Here is a 20267-nt window from a genome sequence, read left to right on the forward strand (position 1 = left end):
AATCTTTTTTGTGCCCATTAGTGGTGCTAGATTGACATAAATCCTCTATTCACAGGACAGATAATGCACCTGTAAGAGCACTATTCCACCCAATGCCCTGCCAATGTGCCTCAGCTCTTCTAGAAAGGCCACTTCTAGGTGTGAGAAGTGGATCATTCTCTTTGACCTGTTCTTTGCTTGGTTTTCATGATGTGGAAATCCACTCATTAGTAACTGGAATGATATTGCCACCTGGACCAGTTTCTAGGGTACCATTCTTAGCTGAATTTGAGCCTGTAAACTGGAGAATCCCCTCAGCCATCCAGCTTCCCACCATATATGCATTTATTTGCAGTTTTTGAAAAATTCAGCAGAGATCTTACAATATTTTATTATTGCTAATCTTTGTACATCCCAAGACTAGCAGGAAATCCACTGAAACACCATTCAAGTTCTTCAGTGTACTTGATTATGACTCCTTTTCCTTCATCTCATCATGTGCACAGTCTCAACACCCACATAAAAAACTCCTATAGACTTGAATAAGGATGAAACCCAAAAGCCTCTTGTAGAAATGTTATAGGGTTCTATAAAAATGTTCTTAAATCCCAATCAGATTTAATAGAGAATAAGGTCCTATCTGTAGGTGTCCTTAACCAGGCTAAAGAATTCTATCATTGGGATCTCATTATCTATTAAAAACATATATGGGATGATTTTTAAAAAAATCTATAAAAAGGCTATTATTTTACATTAAATTCTGTAACACTGTTCCATGAGGGCAAACAGAACTATAATAAAGTGAGGGATGTAATGATATTTTATTGGATACAGTCCTGATTTTTCCCTCTGTCAAACATTTTAAAAGTAAATAGCGTGAAATTGTGTTCACATGCTATGGCTATAACATAGGGTTTGCAGCTGAACCCCAGGAAGTTGATTGCATCAAAGTGCTTGTGGACATCGTTAAAAATCCAAGTGTAATATACGATATTCTACAAAAGAATTAGATTCCTACTAGCTTCTACTAATATGCCATTCAATAGCCACATCTGTGCCCACATATCTATTCAGGGGACACCATCACAGGGCCTAATAACATCAGCCACACTATCAGAGGCTCGTTCACCTGCACATCCACCAATGTGATATATGCCATCATGTGCCAGCAATGCCCCTCTGCCATTTACATTGGTCAAACTGGACAGTCTCTACGTAAAAGAATAAATGGACACAAATCAGATGTCAAGAATTATAACACTCATAAACCAGTCGGAGAACACTTCAATCTCTCTGGTCACGCAATCACAGACATGAAGGTCGCTATCTTAAAACAAAAAAACTTCAAATCCAGACTCCAGCGAGAAACTGCTGAATTGGAATTCATTTGCAAATTGGATACTATTAATTTAGGCTTAAATAGAGACTGGGAGTGGCTAAGTCATTATGCAAGGTAGCCTATTTCCCCTTGTTTTTTCCTACCCCCCCCCCCCCAGACATTCTGGTTTAACTTGGATTTAAACTTTGGAGAGTGGTCAGTTTGGATGAGCTATTGCCAGCAGGAGAGTGAGTTTGTGTGTGTGTGTGTGTGTGTGTGTGTGTGTGTCCCTGGGGAAAAAAAAAGGGGGGGGGGGTGAGAAAGCCTGGATTTGTGCTGGACATGGCCCACCTTGATTACCATGCACATTGTAGGGAGAGTGGTCAGTTTGGATGAGCTATTACCAGCAGGAGAGTGAGTTTGTGTGTGTATGGGGGTGGGGGGGGTGAGAAAACCTGAATTTGTGCTGGAAATGGCCCACCTTGATTATCATGCACATTGTAGGGAGAGTGGTCACTTTGGATGAGCTATTACCAGCAGGAGAGTGAGTTTGTGTGTGTGTTTTTTGGAGGGGGCTGAGGGGGTGAGAGAACCTGGATTTGTGCAGGAAATGGCCCAACTTGATTATCGTGCACATTGTGTAGAGAGTTGTCACTTTGGATGGGCTATTACCAGCAGGAGAGTGAATTTGTGTGTGGGGGGGTGGAGGGTGAGAAAACCTGGATTTGTGCTGGAAATGGCCCAACTTGATGATCACTTTAGATAAGCTATTACCAGCAGGACAGTGGGGTGGGAGGAGGTATTGTTTCATATTCTCTGTGTGTATATAATGTCTTCTGCAGTTTCCACGGTATGCATCCGATGAAGTGAGCTGTAGCTCACGAAAACTCATGCTCAAATAAATTGGTTAGTCTCTAAGGTGCCACAAGTACTCCTTTTCTTTTTGCGAATACAGACTAACACGGCTGTTACTCTGAAACATCTCAGGGTCTGTTGACCAAGAAACACATACAGATAAACTCTTAATGCCATTAGTGGGAGGTGTGAGCAGCCCCTGCTTGGTGAATAGGCTGCATCAGGAAGAGTGAAGCCAGAAAAGGCAGCATAGCAACCAAATGTAAGGAAGCAGAACTAACAGAACAGAACAAGTGCATGTCACATTTAGTTCCCTTCTTCTATTATTTTTCAGTTTTCTCTCACTGAGAATGCCAAGCAGTTTTTAACTGAATTGCTCATTGTTTGCCTTTCTAAGTGTAATTATGTGGTCCCTGCATACCTCTCACATACACACGGAAGTTTAGTTACAGACCAAGGTACCATATCCAGTATCCAAGAAGAAAAGTATATAAATGACACCTTAAGGAAATCAGCCTTTGAAATATAAAATCTGAGAGTGGTACTTGCTGTTGTAATTTCTGACATCAAAAGGGAGCTCAATCCATTCCACAAAGACATCCCCACAACTTCCATGACTGTTAGTAAGAATTCTGGCTCTGCTTCTAGGGTAATCATTAAGCTGCACACATCTACACAGGGAGTCAGAGGACATAAGGAGCCTCCATACACCACTGTACAGGCTACGCACATCACCAGTGCCAACTGCTACTCCCATTCCCATGTGGTGGGCGACAAGTAGGCAGGCAAGCAAGCATGGGGCGTGTCCGGAGTCTTGGTTATGCCCATCACGAGAGCAGCCCATGCCCCAAACCCAGCGCAGAGAAGAAAGTGACTTGCACCAGCATTTTTTCTGGAGCAAATTGTTTCATAACTGGAACCAGGGGGCAGCAGGAACAAGAGGGTTACTCCGAATCACAGTCTGGTACGTGCCTGTCTCCTGGATTATAGGGTTACCATCCCACCCTCTGAAAGCTTCCCTGCTTGACTCCACAGCCTAACTTGGTACTTCTGTTTTAAGGAGAAGTTGCTATCTCAGTTCTCCTAGAGGTGTCTAGCAAATCGTAAAATGGGACAGTGAGAAATGTGTTCCTCCTTTATGAACTCTGCCCAGTATCAAGCAGGAGAGACAGAGTTTTTATTATTTCAGTACACTGAATTTCAAGAACGTATCTGATGGAGATGCAAAATACATGGGACCTGTTTATGTTGACTCAGCAAAACAGTTTATTCACTAGGTTTTCTACTCATTAATTCATGGTGGAGTCAAAATTATGGCTTTGCTATTTTGTGCTGAATTAAGCATCATGGTGAATTCAGAGCTAATATGTTTTTCCACTGGGTTAGTGGAGCGGATGGAATTCAGCAGATGGGGACTGGTTGAGAAGATTTTTATTTGGTGTGATTCTTCAGTTAATACTGGTCACAATTTAAAAAAATCAACGTTTGCTTACAGTTACAAGTCAGTGGTATCTAAAGTACCACTTTTATTTCCTATCCTAACTATAGGATGCCATTATGAGCTAACTGTGTAAATGTTGACATTTGAATGGCAACTAACACTGTACACAATGCTAGGTGAATCATTTACAATAAGTCATCTTGGGACTAACTTGCTGAAGTTTTAATTAAAATAAAACAGCAAACACTTTGGATAAATTACTATTAATTATTAGTCTACATATTTCTAAATAAAAATGAATTGCTGAAAGCCTATATCTGACTCTGTTTCATGTCATATGGAGTGTTGCATGTACTCAGGCTAGTTTATATAGGATAGCTTCAGGATAACAGTGGGTGCAACAGTATAAATCCTATTGTCTTTATTTTTTTACAGATGGATAATGAACGGAATTCCAATACCTCAAAGCAAAGATATTCTGGGAAAGTCCATCTTTGCATCGCCCGTTATAGGTAACATAAACAGCTGGGGGAAAAAAATATAATCCCAAAATTGTGGGGTTTTTTCACTTTTTTTTTTTTTTTTGCAGATGTAATTAATGTCCAGGCCCCAGTTCTATTCAGACACGATCCTAAGTAAAGGGGGCGAATCACAGTGGGGTTCAGGGAAATAGACGGGATCCTAACCACACCCTACTTCCCCAGCCTGGGCAAATGGTGTGTCCCACCCTCCATGCAAATGGGTTTGGCTGGTGAATTGGCATCCGCAAAAGCCCCTCCCACATTCATCCCCAAGCAACTTCATGACTACAGTGGATGGAGCTCACCTATGCAAATACAAAGCACAGCTGTGTGGTTCACAGAGAGTGCAGGCTTTCTTGTGCAGGCTTTCCGCATCCTACACCCATGCTCTTGCACGGTGGAACCATGCAGTTTTTTTCATTGCCTTTTGGGTTGTACATGCCTACAGACAGATGGGGGTCAGGTTTGTGCCCAGGTCATTTTCTGACCAGCTGGCCTGGGAAATGGAGGTCAGGGAAGAGCAAACAACATTTGTCAGAAGGGATCCTGCTAATCAGTGTCTTTCTCAGTGTATAAATAGCTTCAGATCAGTAAAGGGTAGTCTCAGAATGTAAACGATAACATTCTACGTTAATTCAGGCTCTGTGTCTGACCATTACAGAAAGGTTTTCAATAGAGACACAAGCCTAATCTTTTAGAAGTGCTTTCTCTGCTTCAGCTTCCTTCCTTCCTGAGGAGAGCAGTGTCAGCAGTGCACCTGCACACAGGCTCTCGAGATGGCATGGGAGTTCTGGTGAAAGTGTGGCTTGTCTGCTGTCTGATCTGGGTGTGTTGAGCCTGCTGGCGCTCAGTTACTCCTGGGGGAATTCTGTCCCCCTGCGTGTGTGCAGAATTCATTTGCCCCGCAGATTTCTTTGCTTCCCCCCAAAAAATGACTTTCTGACAGGGAAGCAAAGGGAAGCCGCAAGAGTAGTCATGCACCACCACCCCCTCCCCCCCAGCAACATGGGTGCATTGTTTCAGGCACTGGGAGCAGCCAATGGAGTGGTAAATCACTGGGGAGGAGGATGCGCCAGCCAGTGTCTCCTACCCTGTACCAGGCTCACCTAGTCCTGGCTGGGCTGGGAAGGATGGGACTTCCTCTTCCTCTGTAAGGAACTGGGCTGGGAAGGAAATGACAAATGCGGAAATGACAAATGTGTCAACTTCTGGGGATGCCATCACTTCCGGGACTGACTATGCCGGCCCACGGGGCCCCCTAAAGCACAGGGGCCAGAGGGTCACATCGCCTAGGAGCCCTGTGGCTTGCTGGGGTGATTTAAAAGAGCCCTTGGGCAATTGCCCCCTTTCCCCCTCCCGCCTCCCATCCCAAGGGGTGGGCCTGGCAGCCAGGGCTGGGTGAGACTCACCCCCAGAAACCCCTCAGGCTGCAGGAAGCGTCGCACCTCCCCCCTCCCCTGCTTCCTGCCCCCATTGCTCCTTAGCCATGGTGGGGAGGGGTCACTATATGGGGAGTTGCTCCCCATCTGCCCAACCCCCTGTGCATCCAGACCCACCTCATACTCAGATTGCCCCACCAAACCTCACCCCCTGCACCCAACACCCCCCACACTGACCCCCCTGAACCCAAACCCACATCCTGACAAGCCTCACTCACCCTCTGCATCTGGAGACCCCTGCACCTAGGCCCCCCCACTGAACCCCACATCTCTGCATCTAGATCTCACCGCTGCACCCAGAATGCCCCCACACTGACCCCCTTGACTCAAACCCACATTCCGACAAACCTCACCCTGCCTGGACCACCCTGACTAGCCCTCCTCACCCACACTCTCCACCAAGCCAGTACCCAGACTTACACCCCACTAAGCCAGCACCTGGACCCCCCCGCTGAGCCCTTCACACCCAGATCCCCTGTGCTGAGCCCCACCACCTTCACCTAGACCCCCCTGCAGAGTCCCATTGTGTCTTCACCCAGAAACCCCCCCCATGAGCCCGTGTTCATCCAGATCGCCTTTGCACCCGGACCCCCACCCAGATTGCCCCACCCATCACCCCACATCTGGATCTCCCTACACTAAGCCCCTTCATTCTGGATCCTGCTGTGCTGAGCCTGCTTGTCTACATCTAGTGTGATTTGCATGGAGGGGCAGGGCCTCGGGATGTTTCTGGGACAGCCCTGGTCCTTGCACTGTGTCAGGGTCAAGTGCCACTCCACCTCCGAGTCCCTGTCCGGGGGAGGAGGATACAGGGTTATCTCCTACCTCTGTGCAGTCAGTGGCCTGTGCTTCCCCCTGCCACGCTGGAGCCTCCACATTTATTTATTTATTGACAAATACAATTTGCAGAATTTTAAAATATTGTGTGCAGAATTTTAAATTTTTTGGCGCGGAATGGCTTCGCGAGTGCCACTCCCTGATACCGCAAATCTCAGTAATCAAAATGTTTTAATACTCAATTTAAGTCTAAATTTCCCCAGAATGAACCTGGCTAACAAAGAGGAGGATTCATGCCAGTCCCAGTTCCATTACAGTGTAATATTCAGTGCACTGCAGAGTTTAGAGGAGACAGTTCAGAGCCCAGAGGAAGGCAGAGCCCATGCTGAGCTCAAATTAAACTCATTTTCTCTAGAGGAACATGATTTCATTTCTGCAACAAGTACTATAAAGCTCACCCAACTGAAGAAAGTTCCTAAACAAACCAGCATGAAACTAAAAGATTATTAATTGATTGATTAAATGCCTTATATATCAACTTTAAGTGGTTGCAGTCATACTTGAAGAGCCGGGAGAAAAAGAACAGATGAAGATTGCTTTCTTCGTAGGCTTTAAAAAAAAAACAAGCCCAAACCTGTTGTTGTAGGTAACAGTGCAATTTCCATTTATGCTAGATTTAAAATAATGCACTTTCCATTGGCTTGTAACATCGGAGCAAGTCTAACATGGCATGCTCAACATAGCCAGAACATTTACGTTCAACTTCAACAATATTTTTTTAAAAAGAGAAAAGGAATGAACCAGAAAATTGTATTTGTTGTAAATGCCAAAAAAAAAAAAAACCCAACAACCCCCCTCTCCCCTGACAACATCTCCAAGTGCTAGAGAGGCAGCACAGTGTTGTGGTTAGAGCAGAGGAACTGGGAGTCAGGAGACCTAGAACCTGATCATGGTTCTGACACCTCCTCGCTGTTTGACTTTAGGCAGGCCCATAATCCCTTTGGCCCTCACATTCCTTATATGTATAAATGTGGGTGATGATACTTGCCTACCTCATCAGAGAGGGATTGAAAGGACTCTTCCATCAATGCATGTGAAATGCTTTCCTGATCCACAGATGGAAGGTGCGGAAGTCCAGCACATGGCCTATGCATCTCTTAAATCCCACCACCCTTTTTAGTGGACCTCTCTGCACAGGGGTGAATTTCAAATCCTGTGTGGAGTATTCTTATTATTATACAACTTTCTGTGTCTGTTAGTTGCTTCTCATTGATGACGTTTTTATTATAGATCAAATATTATTCTATTTTTCAAAAACTGATACATTAAATGATGCACTCCAGCTTATTTACAGTGCACAGAGATTATTTCAAGGTAATTAAACACACCCCTGAACTTAAATAAAGCAAAACTTAATAACTTAACAGCTGCGAAAGTATAATCAGTGTATGCTTCCCATGCAATTTCAGTGAGCAAGTAAACTCGTGTCTGTATTTTGCTACAAGCACATCAAAATGTCTTCATTTCAAGAGCCAGGAGTCAGTGTGGTGCTCATGGAAATGTGCTGTTTAGCCTATGCCATTTTCCTGTGAGCAAAGTGCAAATAATGTTTATATTGCATTGGCAATGTTGGCTACAAAATAAGAGGGATTTGTCCAGGGAGTGTGAGAGAGAGAGGAAATCTTTTACATTTAAATTGGCTCACAAACCCGTCAGAGCAGCACCATAGGTGGTCAGAGTTTTCATTAAACATTAATGAGGTGAGAGTCATTAAATACAAAGGTTTCAGAGTAACAGCCATGTTAGTCTGTATCCGCAAAAAGAAAAGGAGTACTTGTGGCACCTTAGAGACTAACCAATTTATTTGAGCATAAGCTTTCGTGAGCTGCAGCTCACTTCATCGGATGCATACTGTGGAAAGTGTAGAAGATCTTATTATATACACACAAAAAGCATGAAAAAATACCTCCTCCCACCCCACTCTCCTGCTGGTAATAGCTTATCTAAAGTGATCACTCTCCTTACAATGTGTATAGGAGCATATAGCATATATGATATAGCATATAGGAGAGTGATCACTTTAGATAAGCTATTACCAGCAGGAGAGTGGGGTGGGAGGAGGTATTTTTTCATGCTTTTTGTGTGTATATAATAAGATCTTCTACACTTTCCACAGTATGCATCCGATGAAGTGAGCTGCAGCTCACGAAAGCTTATGCTCAAATTAATTGGTTAGTCTCTAAGGTGCCATTAAATACAAATATTGGCATGAGGGTTTGTGGAAAATAAACAATAAATAGCATAAAGTAACTATGTGTGTATGCCCAAAACAGAGAGAGACAAACACATGCACACCAAAGCAGTTTGTTCGGACTGACTCTTGGGTTATGTCAGAGAGCAATTGCCTCTTTGAAGAGAACACACACACACACTGAGCTTTTTCAGGCTGGGGATAACTGTATTGCTGTGGCTACAGCCTTCAGCATATAGGCTTTCACTCTGGTTTTAATGCTTGAATTTGTTTTAAACAGATTTTCATTTTTGCCTTGTTCCCTTAAGACTGTCTGGGCAATCATTCCACCATCAGGCTGCCATGAATGTTAATAAGCTGTTTATGGGAAGGCAGCACTTCGAAACAGCGGACAAGAAGCTTTCTGTTTCCCTTTAGTTGTCACACTCTGCAACTTGGAGGGAGGGGGTTGTAAAATTCTATTCTCTGATATGGTGGTTATGTTTCCCATTTAAACACGAATTTATGCTGTGCTCTGCTGCTACAGTGTACAATTCTCCTTCTAAAAGACTTTGTTTTGCAGCACCATCTTGTTTTCTCCATGAGCAATAAGGCTACCCTAACAAATTGATGGCTATTTAGGAGTTGGTAGCAATAGTGCTAAACACAGACATTCATGGTATCTGCAAGGATTGAGTTCAGCTCCTCCTGCTGCAAAAGCAGAGCAGGGCTGGAAGGGGGCGGGGGCGGGGATATGATTTTTGTCATTTTATGTATGTACACAGATGCATACTGGGGAGGGGAGGGGTTGAGGCCTGATGCAAAGCCCCCTTTGAAAGATATCTGTCGACTTCAGTAGGCTTTGTATTGGACCCTTAATGTTCCCTTAATCCTGAAGTTCTGATGGATGCAAAGGTATAAACTGTTTGGTGGCCTACTAAGAGCACAAGAATTTCAAGGAATTATTACAAGCATGATTGTCCATCATGGGTGTTCAGCATGATTTGCCAATTCATAATGTAGTGCAAATATCTGATAAATGCTTTATGTATGCCTTCTAAAAGCTTTTCTCTGAGTTTGAGTCAGACTTTGCTATAATTGATTGCTTTATGGAGAAGAGTAATTCATGAAAATTAGCAGATCCTGATAGAGATGATTTAGAAAAAGACCCATATAAGGTTTTGTATAGTTGTTTTAAAATTCAGTAAAGACATAGGCTGGGATATTCAAAGGCGCCTAAAAGGGTTAGTTAGGTAAATTATTTGGAAAGAGATAAACAGTGAGGAGGCAAAGATTACAGATGATAAAAAACTACTCAAGGTAGTTAAATCCAAAGCAGACTGTGAAGAGTTACAAAGGGATCTCACAAAACTGGGCAACATACTGGCAGATGAAATTCAGTGTTGATAAATGCAGAGTAATGCAAATTGGAAAACGTAATCCCAACTGTACATACAAAATGATGGGGTCTAAATTAGCTGTTACCACTCAAGAAAGAGATTGTGGAGAGTTCTCTGAAAACATCTGCTCGGTGTGCAGCGGCAGTCATAAAAGCTGACAGAATGTTAGGAACCATTAGGAAAGTAATAGATAAGAGAATAAATATCATAATGCCACTATATAAATCAATACTGTGTGCAGATCTGGTCACCTGATCTCAAAAAGAAGATATGTTAGAATTGGAAAAAGTACAGAGAAGGGCAACAAAAATGATAAGGGGGACGGGACAGCTTCCATAGGAGAAGAGATTAAAAAGACTGGGACTGGTCATCTTAGAAAAGAGACTAAGGGGAAATATGACAGAGGTCTATAAAGTCATGAGTGGGGTGGAGAAAGTGAATAAGGCAGAGTGTTATTTTCCCATTCACATAACACAAGAACCGGGGGTCACCTGATGAAATGAAATTAATAGGCAGCAGGTATAAAACAAACAAAATGGATCCCCATTGCTCTGGGTGTTCTTAGCTTCTGACTGCCAGATACTGAGGCTGGACAACAGGGGATGGATAGCTCGATAATTGCCCTGTTCTGTTTGTTACCTATCTGGCGTTGGCCATTGTCAGAAGACAGGATACTGGCTGAGGTGGACCACTGGTCTGACCCAGTGTGGCCGTTCTTATGTAAGCCCTATGGGGTAGGGACCCTCTTTTTCTTCTGTGTACACGTAGCACAGTGGGGTCCTACTCCATGGCTAAGGCTCCTAGGTGCCATAGTAATACAAATAATAAATAACAATAATAATGTAATGTAAAGAGGACTCCACTCCTCTAGGCTCCCTGCCAAAATATGTATTTCAAAAGGTGAGGCAAGAAGATGGGACTCTACAGCTACTCTCATGTGCAGTTTTTAGAACTACATTCTGCTGTATGATTATTATTCAGTGGTGTGTGGGTTGTAACTCACTCAAAACACTCATTGCCTGAATGAAGTTTCCATCTATGCTTCACTGCAGTTACAACCCGTTTGATGGACCAAATGAAAATCCAGAAGCAGAGCTCCCCCTTACAGCAGGAAAATACCTCTATGTGTATGGAGACATGGATGAAGATGGCTTCTATGAAGGTTTTGTTTATATATATCTTCTTATTAGTTTATGTTGATTTGAAACAATGTAACTCCCATACTGATTAATCTACGACCAAAATCAATTGATAAAGTCCCCCATCATCATCCCTTTAATTAAGAGAATTTACACACCAGCAAAGCAGCTCCTTCCACTTATAGCTAATTTATAAGACTCCGTGAACCATCAGCATTTCCTATTTGGCAAGATTTGTGCTGACAAGAAAGCTTAGTGAGATTTCAGTTTTTGCCTCAAAGATCCTTGACTCTCCTCAAGCTGTGAATGTTTGATTCCTCTAATCTATGTAGAAGTTCCTCTTGCTACACACTGATAAAAAGTCATCTTGGAATGAGGTGGCAAGTAGCCGTTTGATACGAATAGATTAACGACACTTGAATACTGTTTACTTTTCATTCCCTTTCATTCTGAAGTTGCTCCCTGCAACATCGACTTCATATCTTATCTTTTCCACAGATGGCTGCTCTTCACTTAGCTGATGTAGTCTTGAGTAGTGTGGCAGATATCAAACATCATTAGCACGCAATGACTTTTCTGAATTGACAACTTAAGCAATATGATAAAGGTTCTTGTGACCCAGTCTTGCAAAGCACTGGTGTGCATGCATAGCTTGACTAAGATAAGTAGCCTCGTTGAGTATGTCTACACTGTAATTCCAGGTTTAGTAAAACTCAAGTTAGCAGACTCTGGGTTTGTTAACCTATGGCTTGAGCATCTACACTTATTTGTAACTCTAGTTAGAAATGGTTGAACCCTTAGTCCCGACCTGAGGCTCCAACATCTATACTGCGTTGTGTAGGCCTGAGTCCAACAACCCATATCCCAGACTTCCTTGTGCCCTCCCAAGATGTGGCTGCTCTAACCCTTTGTTTGTGGTGCAGTGTGGGAAAACTTGACTGCCCACCAACTCGACTGTCCAGAGGACAAAGAAAGTCAGCCCATAGGATTGTGGAATACTTTTGTTGGACTCCCAGCCTACAGCCTACGAGAACAGTGGGGCTGCATCTAAACTGCAAAGCAATAGGGTTTGAACCCTGAGTCCTGGCTTGACTCAGGCTCAGACCCATCACCCCTATGGGATCTGGGGTCTGAGCCCTGGGTTAGTGTGGTTTGTGTGTAGACAGAAGAGAGGTTAGGCTTGAGCCTTAGTTTGAACCCTGGGCTTACCTTGCGGTGTAGACATACTCATTGACTACAGTGGGATTGCATATCAGGAAAATTACATACGTGATTGTGTCCTGCAGAACTGGGGCCTTGGTTTCTTTTATTTTTGCTTCCCATGGGAAGGTATGTACGAGACAACACATGTTGATCCACTTTTTAACTTGCTTCCCTAATACCTACATTTAAGGCTGGGCATGTGTTTCGTGAACATTAACAATGATAAACCAGTTGATAAGTAATTTCATTATCTAAATATATCAACTTCATTTGTACCTCAAATAACTCAGTATTAGCTAGTGACAAAACAGATTATTTGGTGGCCTAAATGAAAACTATAGACTTTTGCTAATACACATTTTGAACTCAGAAAGACCCACCAATGTGCGGTATTTCACTAATGAAATCCAATTAGCAGTCGCTGAGACATGCTCGTATACAAATATGACTACACATGCAATCGGGGTCCCCATTGAAATGAATCCTTGTGGTCAAGGCACTGGACTGGGACTCAGGAGACCTGGGTTCAATTTCTGGCTCTGCCACAGACTCCCTGGATGACTCAGGGTATGTCTCTTAGGCTCTCGGTGCCTTACTTACTCACCTCTAAAATAGGGACGATGATACAGTCTTTGTCTGTCTTGTCTATTTGGACTTTTAGCTCTTTTGGACAAGGATCGTCTCTTATTGTGTAATTCTACAATGCCTAGAGCTACGTGGCCCTGATCTCAGCTGAGGCCTCTCAGGGCTACTGAAAGACACACAATAATAAATTCAAAGCAACTTCACAATATGAGAGATCAAATAATCCTGTTCGTGTTGCTTGAATCCTGGGTTGTGTTGTATGCCTGAGATTCTCATGGACTTCAGTGAAAATGATTAGCACATGGTTTAATTGCGTAACAGTAATGGAGTCTTTGTAATATGAAGGACACTGCTATTGAACCTTTGATGGGAGGTGCGGAGAGGCTATCTGCTTTAGTGTGCAGATTCCAGGCTGAGTGTATTTGGGGAATGGATATTAGCAGTATTCTACTGAGTTTTATAACCACTTGGAACTCTCAGCTGGATCAGTAACTCAGCAGAACAAAACAGTTGTTTTTCTTAAAGAATAATGTCTGTAGCAAGAGAGCAAAGTAAGTGAGCAAAAAGCAAAAGAAGCATAAACAGAAAACGCCCTATCTTTGGAGTTCAACATAGTCGTTTGATTCCTGTCTGAGAAAGCAGACTTTCACAACCAGCCTCTTAAGGCACTTTTTCTGAGCCTCTCTGCCAGGGAAGGAGGACATCTGAGCTGCAGTTAACCCGTTGTTCACCAGGGACCTCTCTGTGCCTTGCAATGACCTGCAACGCAAAATATGGTTGCTTATACCTTTAAACGGGATTTTAATAGCAAAGCTTTGATTTAATTCATTTTCACCTAATAAAACTGATCTACAGTATTTCATATTATTTAATGTACTTCTTCAACCCAACACTACCAGAGGAGAGAGTCATCTAGAACAGCGCTACTCAAAGTGGTGGTCTGTGGACCAGTGCCGGTCCGTGAGCCATCGGCTGCCGGTCTGCGCACACATTGGAAAAAAAATTGCCGGTCCCCCACATCAGATAGCTTGAGAAGCACTGCTCTAGAAGACAGCTTGGCCAGTAGTGTGAGAGGAGTGTTCTTTTGCAAATGATATTTGGGTTGTTCTTTCTCACCAGGTGAACTTCTAGATGGACAAAGAGGACTGGTCCCTTCAAACTTTGTGGATTTCGTTCAAGATAATGAGTCCCATTTGTCAAGCACCGTAGGCAGCGAGCAGGATCAGAATGTTATCAACCATTCGGGTCATGCTTTGGAAGGAGATAGTCTACTGGAGCTCAATCCGCCGAGTCACATAGAGTCCAGTGTAATCAACAATGGCACGGGAACTCTTGATATGAACATTGATGAAATTGGAGAAGACATTGTGCCTTATCCTAGAAAAATCACCCTTATTAAACAACTAGCCAAAAGTGTTATTGTGGGCTGGGAGCCACCAGTAGTGCCACCTGGATGGGGAACCATTAATAGCTACAATGTCCTGGTCGACAAAGAAATACGGATGAATGTGTCCTTTGGAAGCAGAACTAAAGCTCTTATAGAAAAACTTAACACTGCTACTTGCACATACCGAATATCAATTCAGAGCATTACGAGCAGGGGTACCTCAGATGAGCTACTGTGCACTTTGTTAGTTGGGAAGGATGTAATTGTAGCACCCTCTCATCTTAAGGTGGACAACATAACCCAGATTTCCGCTGAGCTGTCCTGGCTTCCTACCAATAGTAACTACAGTCACGTGATCTTTCTGAATGAAGAAGAGTTCGACATTGTCAAGTCTGCTAGCTACAAGTACCAGTTTTTTAATTTGAAGCCCAACATGGCCTACAAGGTGAAGGTCATGGCAAAGCCCCATCAGATGCCCTGGCAGCTTCCTCTGGAGCAACGGGAAAAAAAGGAAGCCTTTGTGGAATTTTCTACATTGCCAGCAGGTTTGATATTTTTTTTCCTGTCCCTTAACTTTGCAATACAATTGCTCTAGAAATGCCAGGTGCACCAAGACTAGTCCAAATAAAACTCCTTTAGTGTTGAAGTTCTGAATCCTCCTCATGCACAAAAATAGTAATGTAAAGCATTCCTTCCCACTGTTGTATATTAATTAATAGTACAGACCATGATCCTGCCTTTGGAGCTGCCCATGTAGATTCAGTTGCAGCAAGGCCGTAGTTCGCCCTTGTTGTTAGAACACTGTGTGTACCATCACATATTTCTCAGTCTCAACGCACTGAAAAGTCAGCAGGTTTTATTAATAATGATCTAAAGTTGGTCTGATTCCACTGAACTTAATGGGTTTTAACTAATCTGTGATTTTAGAAAATGAAAATCAGACATTTATTAAGTAAATACATTTTGCACATCTTAAGTAACAAACAAGAGCTGAGTGGCTTGCAACAAAGCTCCTGAACCTTGGCATCTCACAGTGATAATCGCTTTTCTAATGAGATTTCTATTATGTTACTAAAAATACTTCACTGCCAAGAGTGGTAAATTAGCATAATTGGAGTATGCCAAGTTGCATAATCCTGCAGTTATTTGTGCCATGACTTCTGTGAGGGATTGGAGGAGAAGTAAATACTAACTGATATTAAAGAGATCATCATTTTTAAAAAATGGATAACGTTTGAACTGTTTTCTGCACCTACAGCTCTGGTTCAGATTGGTACAAAGCTCCTAGTAATTGAAAAATACTTGTGATATTAGAATTACAGGGGTCTTGTCCATCAACATTTTCCTAACCCTAAGGCCTGTTTCTGCAACCCTTACATGAAGTAACAGTTGCTCACCTTAGTGGTTCCGCTAATTGAGCTTAACGGGCCCACAGTATTAAAATGTAGTAGACAATGTTTCATTTTATAGAAGCCTAGAAATTAGAGATGGAAAAATCCTTGTAGGGCATCTCTAGTTCATCCCTGTCCAGCTACTACACCATTGTCCACTCCTCTGTGTAGAGACTGAGGTGTTTCAGGAAGATACTCCTGCCAGATCATAAATTAGAGACAGCCAAGTTTATCATCATCATTGAGCCCATAAGTACTGTGTTCATTTATGCTGCACGTTCAGCGCCTGCACAGAACAACCTCCCTGGGTTTCTAAGTGATCGACCTATAGAAATGTGAATAGCTACCAATTTTAATGCCATTTTCTTTGCTTACAGTTAATAATATTTCTGTAGTGCTTTTCAGCCGTAGATCTGAAAGCACTTTACAAAGGTGGGTCAGTATCTTTATTCCCATAGGGAAAATTGAAGCACAGAGATGCTAACTGTTTTCCAAGATCATGCAGCTAGTCAGCAGAAGCACAGGGAGTAGAACTCAGCTCTCCTGATTCCCGTCTGGGGCCCTGTCCACAGGCACAACTTGAATTTTTAAAGCTAATAAATCTGACAGACTTTAAAAAGCCAGGGGTAGTTGGCTGTGTTATTCCATGTTGTGTTTGATTACCAACATTTGATCAACATTATCAAACTTGCCCCAGCAACTGAAGGAGACCAAGGAATGGTTCAGAAATGAAGCTGAAATTATGTAACACAAAATGGTTTGTAAGGACAGTCACAGCATCAATTGTATGTGTGATGTGAGCAGCAGCACGATGCAGAGATCATTGCCAACAATATCTGAAAGAATTCAAACACCTCCCCAGTGAGGAACACCACTAACAAAGACAATAGCAACAATCCACCGGCACTGCAATGCAGTTGCTTTCCTTCGTTCATCTACCTACTAGAAGGAGCCATTTGCAAAGAGAGAACTCCTCATCTACTTAGACTTTCAGAAGACTGACTGCCTTAGATGCGGTTCAGAGGAGAGATGGACTACATGTGGCTCATGGTGAGTGAAATTTCAGTCAAATGGCATGTACTGTTCTATGACTTGATTGACTGCCTGTTGTGATAAGATTTCCGCAAAGTAACTGGAGTCGATTCTGTCTTTCCCCCTCGGTTTACGTATAAGGAGACATGCAGGATAATAGCGGTGCCGGGTAGGCTGCCAGTAGGATTGTAACTCAACGGTTTTGAAAGTGCATTGGTTTATAACTTTGCACAAAAATATCCTCAGCTCAGGCATGAATTGTGTTGTAAGAAATGCAGCTTTAAATCATTTTGGTAGCTTGTAAAGAGTAACATAAAAGACAGCTTGGACTCTTTGGTCACTTCCACAAACACTGGACTTGATTTCCCACCCCCCAACCTTCCTGCGGGGGGTGTATTATGCACACCCGTACGCCCACAGGGACAGCTGTGCTGGAGTGTACATTTATTGCTGTGGGAGGGCAGGTGGCAGCGTTGCCTGTGCCTTGTGCAGGAGGGGAGGGGGACTGGCAGATGTAAACTCTACTGCACTGCCTTTTATATTGTGTGGTGCACAGCCTGGGGCGGGGAGGCTAACAGGAGGTGCAAGGTGGAGCTAGGGGCTGTTTGGGCAGGGCATGCAGCAGGGAGAATGAACAGTGTCCCCCCAGTACTCGGTGGACGGGGGACGACAACCCAGTCTTGCCCATCCTAGATGCTGCTCTTCACCTCTTTCCCTCTCTGACTGCTGGGGACTCCCTGCTGGCTCTCCCTGCTGCTGCCCTGCCCTGGCCCGGACACCTGGCCAGCTGCAGCCTCATGTCATTTAAACCCTCCCGAGCCCATGGGAGTGAGTGGCTCTGGGCAGGAGGAATAGAGGCTGCAGAGTCCAGCCCCAGTCCGTTCCATGCTGCTGTGCCATGGGCTTCTCCGGGGATGGAGCCAGCTGGGTCCTGTCACCTCCTTGGGAGTGAGCTGTCAGCTCCCCTTGCTGAGCCACTTTGTGCCCCAGACGGGTTGGTTATGCAACTCCCATGGAGAGGGCGGGTGCAGCAAAAAAAGCTGAGGAACCTCTGCTCTACAGGAGCCAGCAGAGGCTGCCCAGGTGATGCTCTGAATTAGTACATCTGGATGCTGTGGCCCCTGCCTGGCTGACTATCATAGTGAGTTACATACTATGGACCATATCATGGCATCATACTGGCATAGGATTTCAGCTTGTAAGTGTGTGGCATCATCCAACCCTTCTCTGCGCAGGTGTGTAAATTCCAATGACATTACTGGTGGTAACACAGACATACTTTCCCAAGGGGGAATTGTTACCTCTGTATGTGGTGCATTGCAAGCCCTATTAGCAGAGAAATAGTTTCAGGTTCAACTCTGAATTGTTTTGCTTTGTGAGTTCAAGTCACTCTCTCAACATTATCTGTATTTCATATGCTGAACATAAACGGAAGAAAGTTCTGCTTAATAGTATAGGTCCAAATCCCGAAAGCCTTCCTTGGCTTTTACTTTGTCTTACTAAGGCAAATTTCTGTTGAAGTGTAGGAATTTGCCTGAGAGCTGATCTATCTTGAAAATTGACAGCGGCGTAGCTATTCCTCCGAATCCACACCCCTGAGAGACACAGCTATACTGACCTAAGCCCTGGTGTAGACAGCGCTAGGTCAACGGAAGAATTCTTCCATTGACCTAGCTACTGACTCTGAGGGAGGTGGATTAACTATAGCAACAGCAGAACCCCTCCCGTTGCTGCAGTGAGAGTCTATGCTACAGCAGTGCTGCAGGCGTGGTTCTGTAGCGATTTAAGTGTACACATACCCTAAGTAAGGATGGGGTCAGAATGAAGGATCTGAGGAGATTTAGCCCACAGATATCCCCATACCATTTTCTCTACAGCAGTAACTGAGTACAGTCCATTTCTTTAGCAATCTGAAGTGTTCCCATTATTTCTCTTTTCATCATAAAGACCAATGAAAGAAGAGAAGGTAGCTTGACCGTTCACCCACAAAACACAGCAAGGAAGAGGACTGTATACATTGAAGAGACCCACTTAGAGACAACTTCCCAGTCCCAAATGCTATACAAAGCTAGCCAAATAAGCATGCTGTGATGGTGCCTATGATTATGGTACTTTCAACAACCAAGGAGAGTAAATTGCAGCAAGGGGAAGAAACTTGGCATGTGACACGTAGGGCTGTGTGGAATAATTGTATCAAAATAGAAAATGTCAGAATGGAAGGTTTGTGCATTTTATCCTAATGTCCAGTTTTGCTTTAAAAAGCCCCAGATGTGTTTGAAATTATATGGACTGTATGTAGCTCACTGGACCTGATCCTGCATGGCATCAGTTGAAGTCATTGAATGGGAATCGGATAAGGCCAATTAGTGGCTAGGGGGCCTCATCAGTATTTACCAACCCTTCCGCACCTGAGAGACATCCCTGGTGAAAATGATCACCAAATTTCACTGTACTCAGTGCTGATGACACTACGTGTCCGGCTCTAAGCCCGTGTAGCTCTTTGTCTCCCCTTAGTGGCTAGATCATGTAAAGTGGTTTCAGGCAGCTACTGCATAGGAGCTAACAGGCAGCAAAAACTCATGCTTTGAGATCCAGGTGCCCCAGGGTCAGTCGCAGCAGATGACCCAACCAGGGGCATTGTTGCAAATCCATGTCAGTTTCTGATTGTTTCACAGTGAAGTAAAATTGCCCATGATGAACAGCTAACAGTTTGGTTCTTGAATTTCAGCATTATAGATATTAAAACAAAGGGAGAGATCTCTGTGAAATAAGGGACAGAAATAGAAGTTAAAATTACAGCATGTTCCATGTTTTTCTCTTGCAGGTATTACCAGCAGTAAGCAACCATGTTTCCCTGCTTCTAAACCCCAGGTAAAAGGAGGAGAAAGCCAACATGGATGGAAAGAAAGTCAGACGTCTTAATAGGGCTGTTCTTACCATTTTATATGTACTGATTTACTCTGTGACCCTGGACTGTTCCCCCACCTAAACCACAACCTTATGATCTATAGTGTTAAGGAACGTATTTCAAAGATTATTTTAAAAGATGCTGAGAAAGTAATAAAGATAGTTTGTCTGAAGGGCACATTGTTATTGTGCTACTTTGAGGAAAGATACATATGTGTGAGTAGGTGTCCCAGGGTCTAGTGCTGCCATAGCGAATGTCAGTTTTAATAGACAGTGCAGAGTGAAGCACAGCATAAATGGCCACAAGCAGCTGTTAACTTTCATGCTGGCATTTTCCAAAGGGCTTCAAAGGTGCCTACTGGTGAATAGATGGTGTTACTTTCTTGGAAGGTTGGAAAGCCTCACGCTCTCCTGCCCTGATCAGTAGTGTGTACCCTCTCAAGGGAAAACCACTTGTACGGGATAATAGTGGTCCTTACAGCTGATCACAGATGATGCAACAAGAGACTTTCTGGAAACTAAAAAGGGGAAAAAAATGTGCTATGTGAATTCTTAGCAAGCTGAACAAGGCAACCAGCCACGTTCCAGAGCAGCAGAGGGCAACTGCCTTCAAATACAGGACCAAGAGAGGCTGCCCCTCACTGATTCCGGTCATAGCACAAA

General features: G+C 43.5%; 1 protein-coding gene across 5 annotated transcripts in view; it reads left to right on the top strand.

Annotated features, from left to right (window-relative positions):
• Nucleotides 1-20267, top strand: part of RIMBP2 (RIMS binding protein 2) — a 280445-nt gene that overhangs the window by 212704 nt on the left and 47474 nt on the right. For all 5 annotated transcript variants that reach the window (XM_073312919.1, XM_078848948.1, XM_078848949.1 and 2 more), the window contains 3 exons: nt 4029-4105; nt 11013-11122; nt 14007-14819. In XM_073312919.1, coding sequence (XP_073169020.1) covers nt 4029-4105; nt 11013-11122; nt 14007-14819 — 1000 coding nt within the window. The remainder of the gene's footprint in view (nt 1-4028; nt 4106-11012; nt 11123-14006; nt 14820-20267) is intronic.

Source organism: Lepidochelys kempii, chromosome 15 (genome assembly GCF_965140285.1).
Source record: "Lepidochelys kempii isolate rLepKem1 chromosome 15, rLepKem1.hap1, whole genome shotgun sequence".
NCBI lineage: Eukaryota > Metazoa > Chordata > Testudines > Cheloniidae > Lepidochelys > Lepidochelys kempii.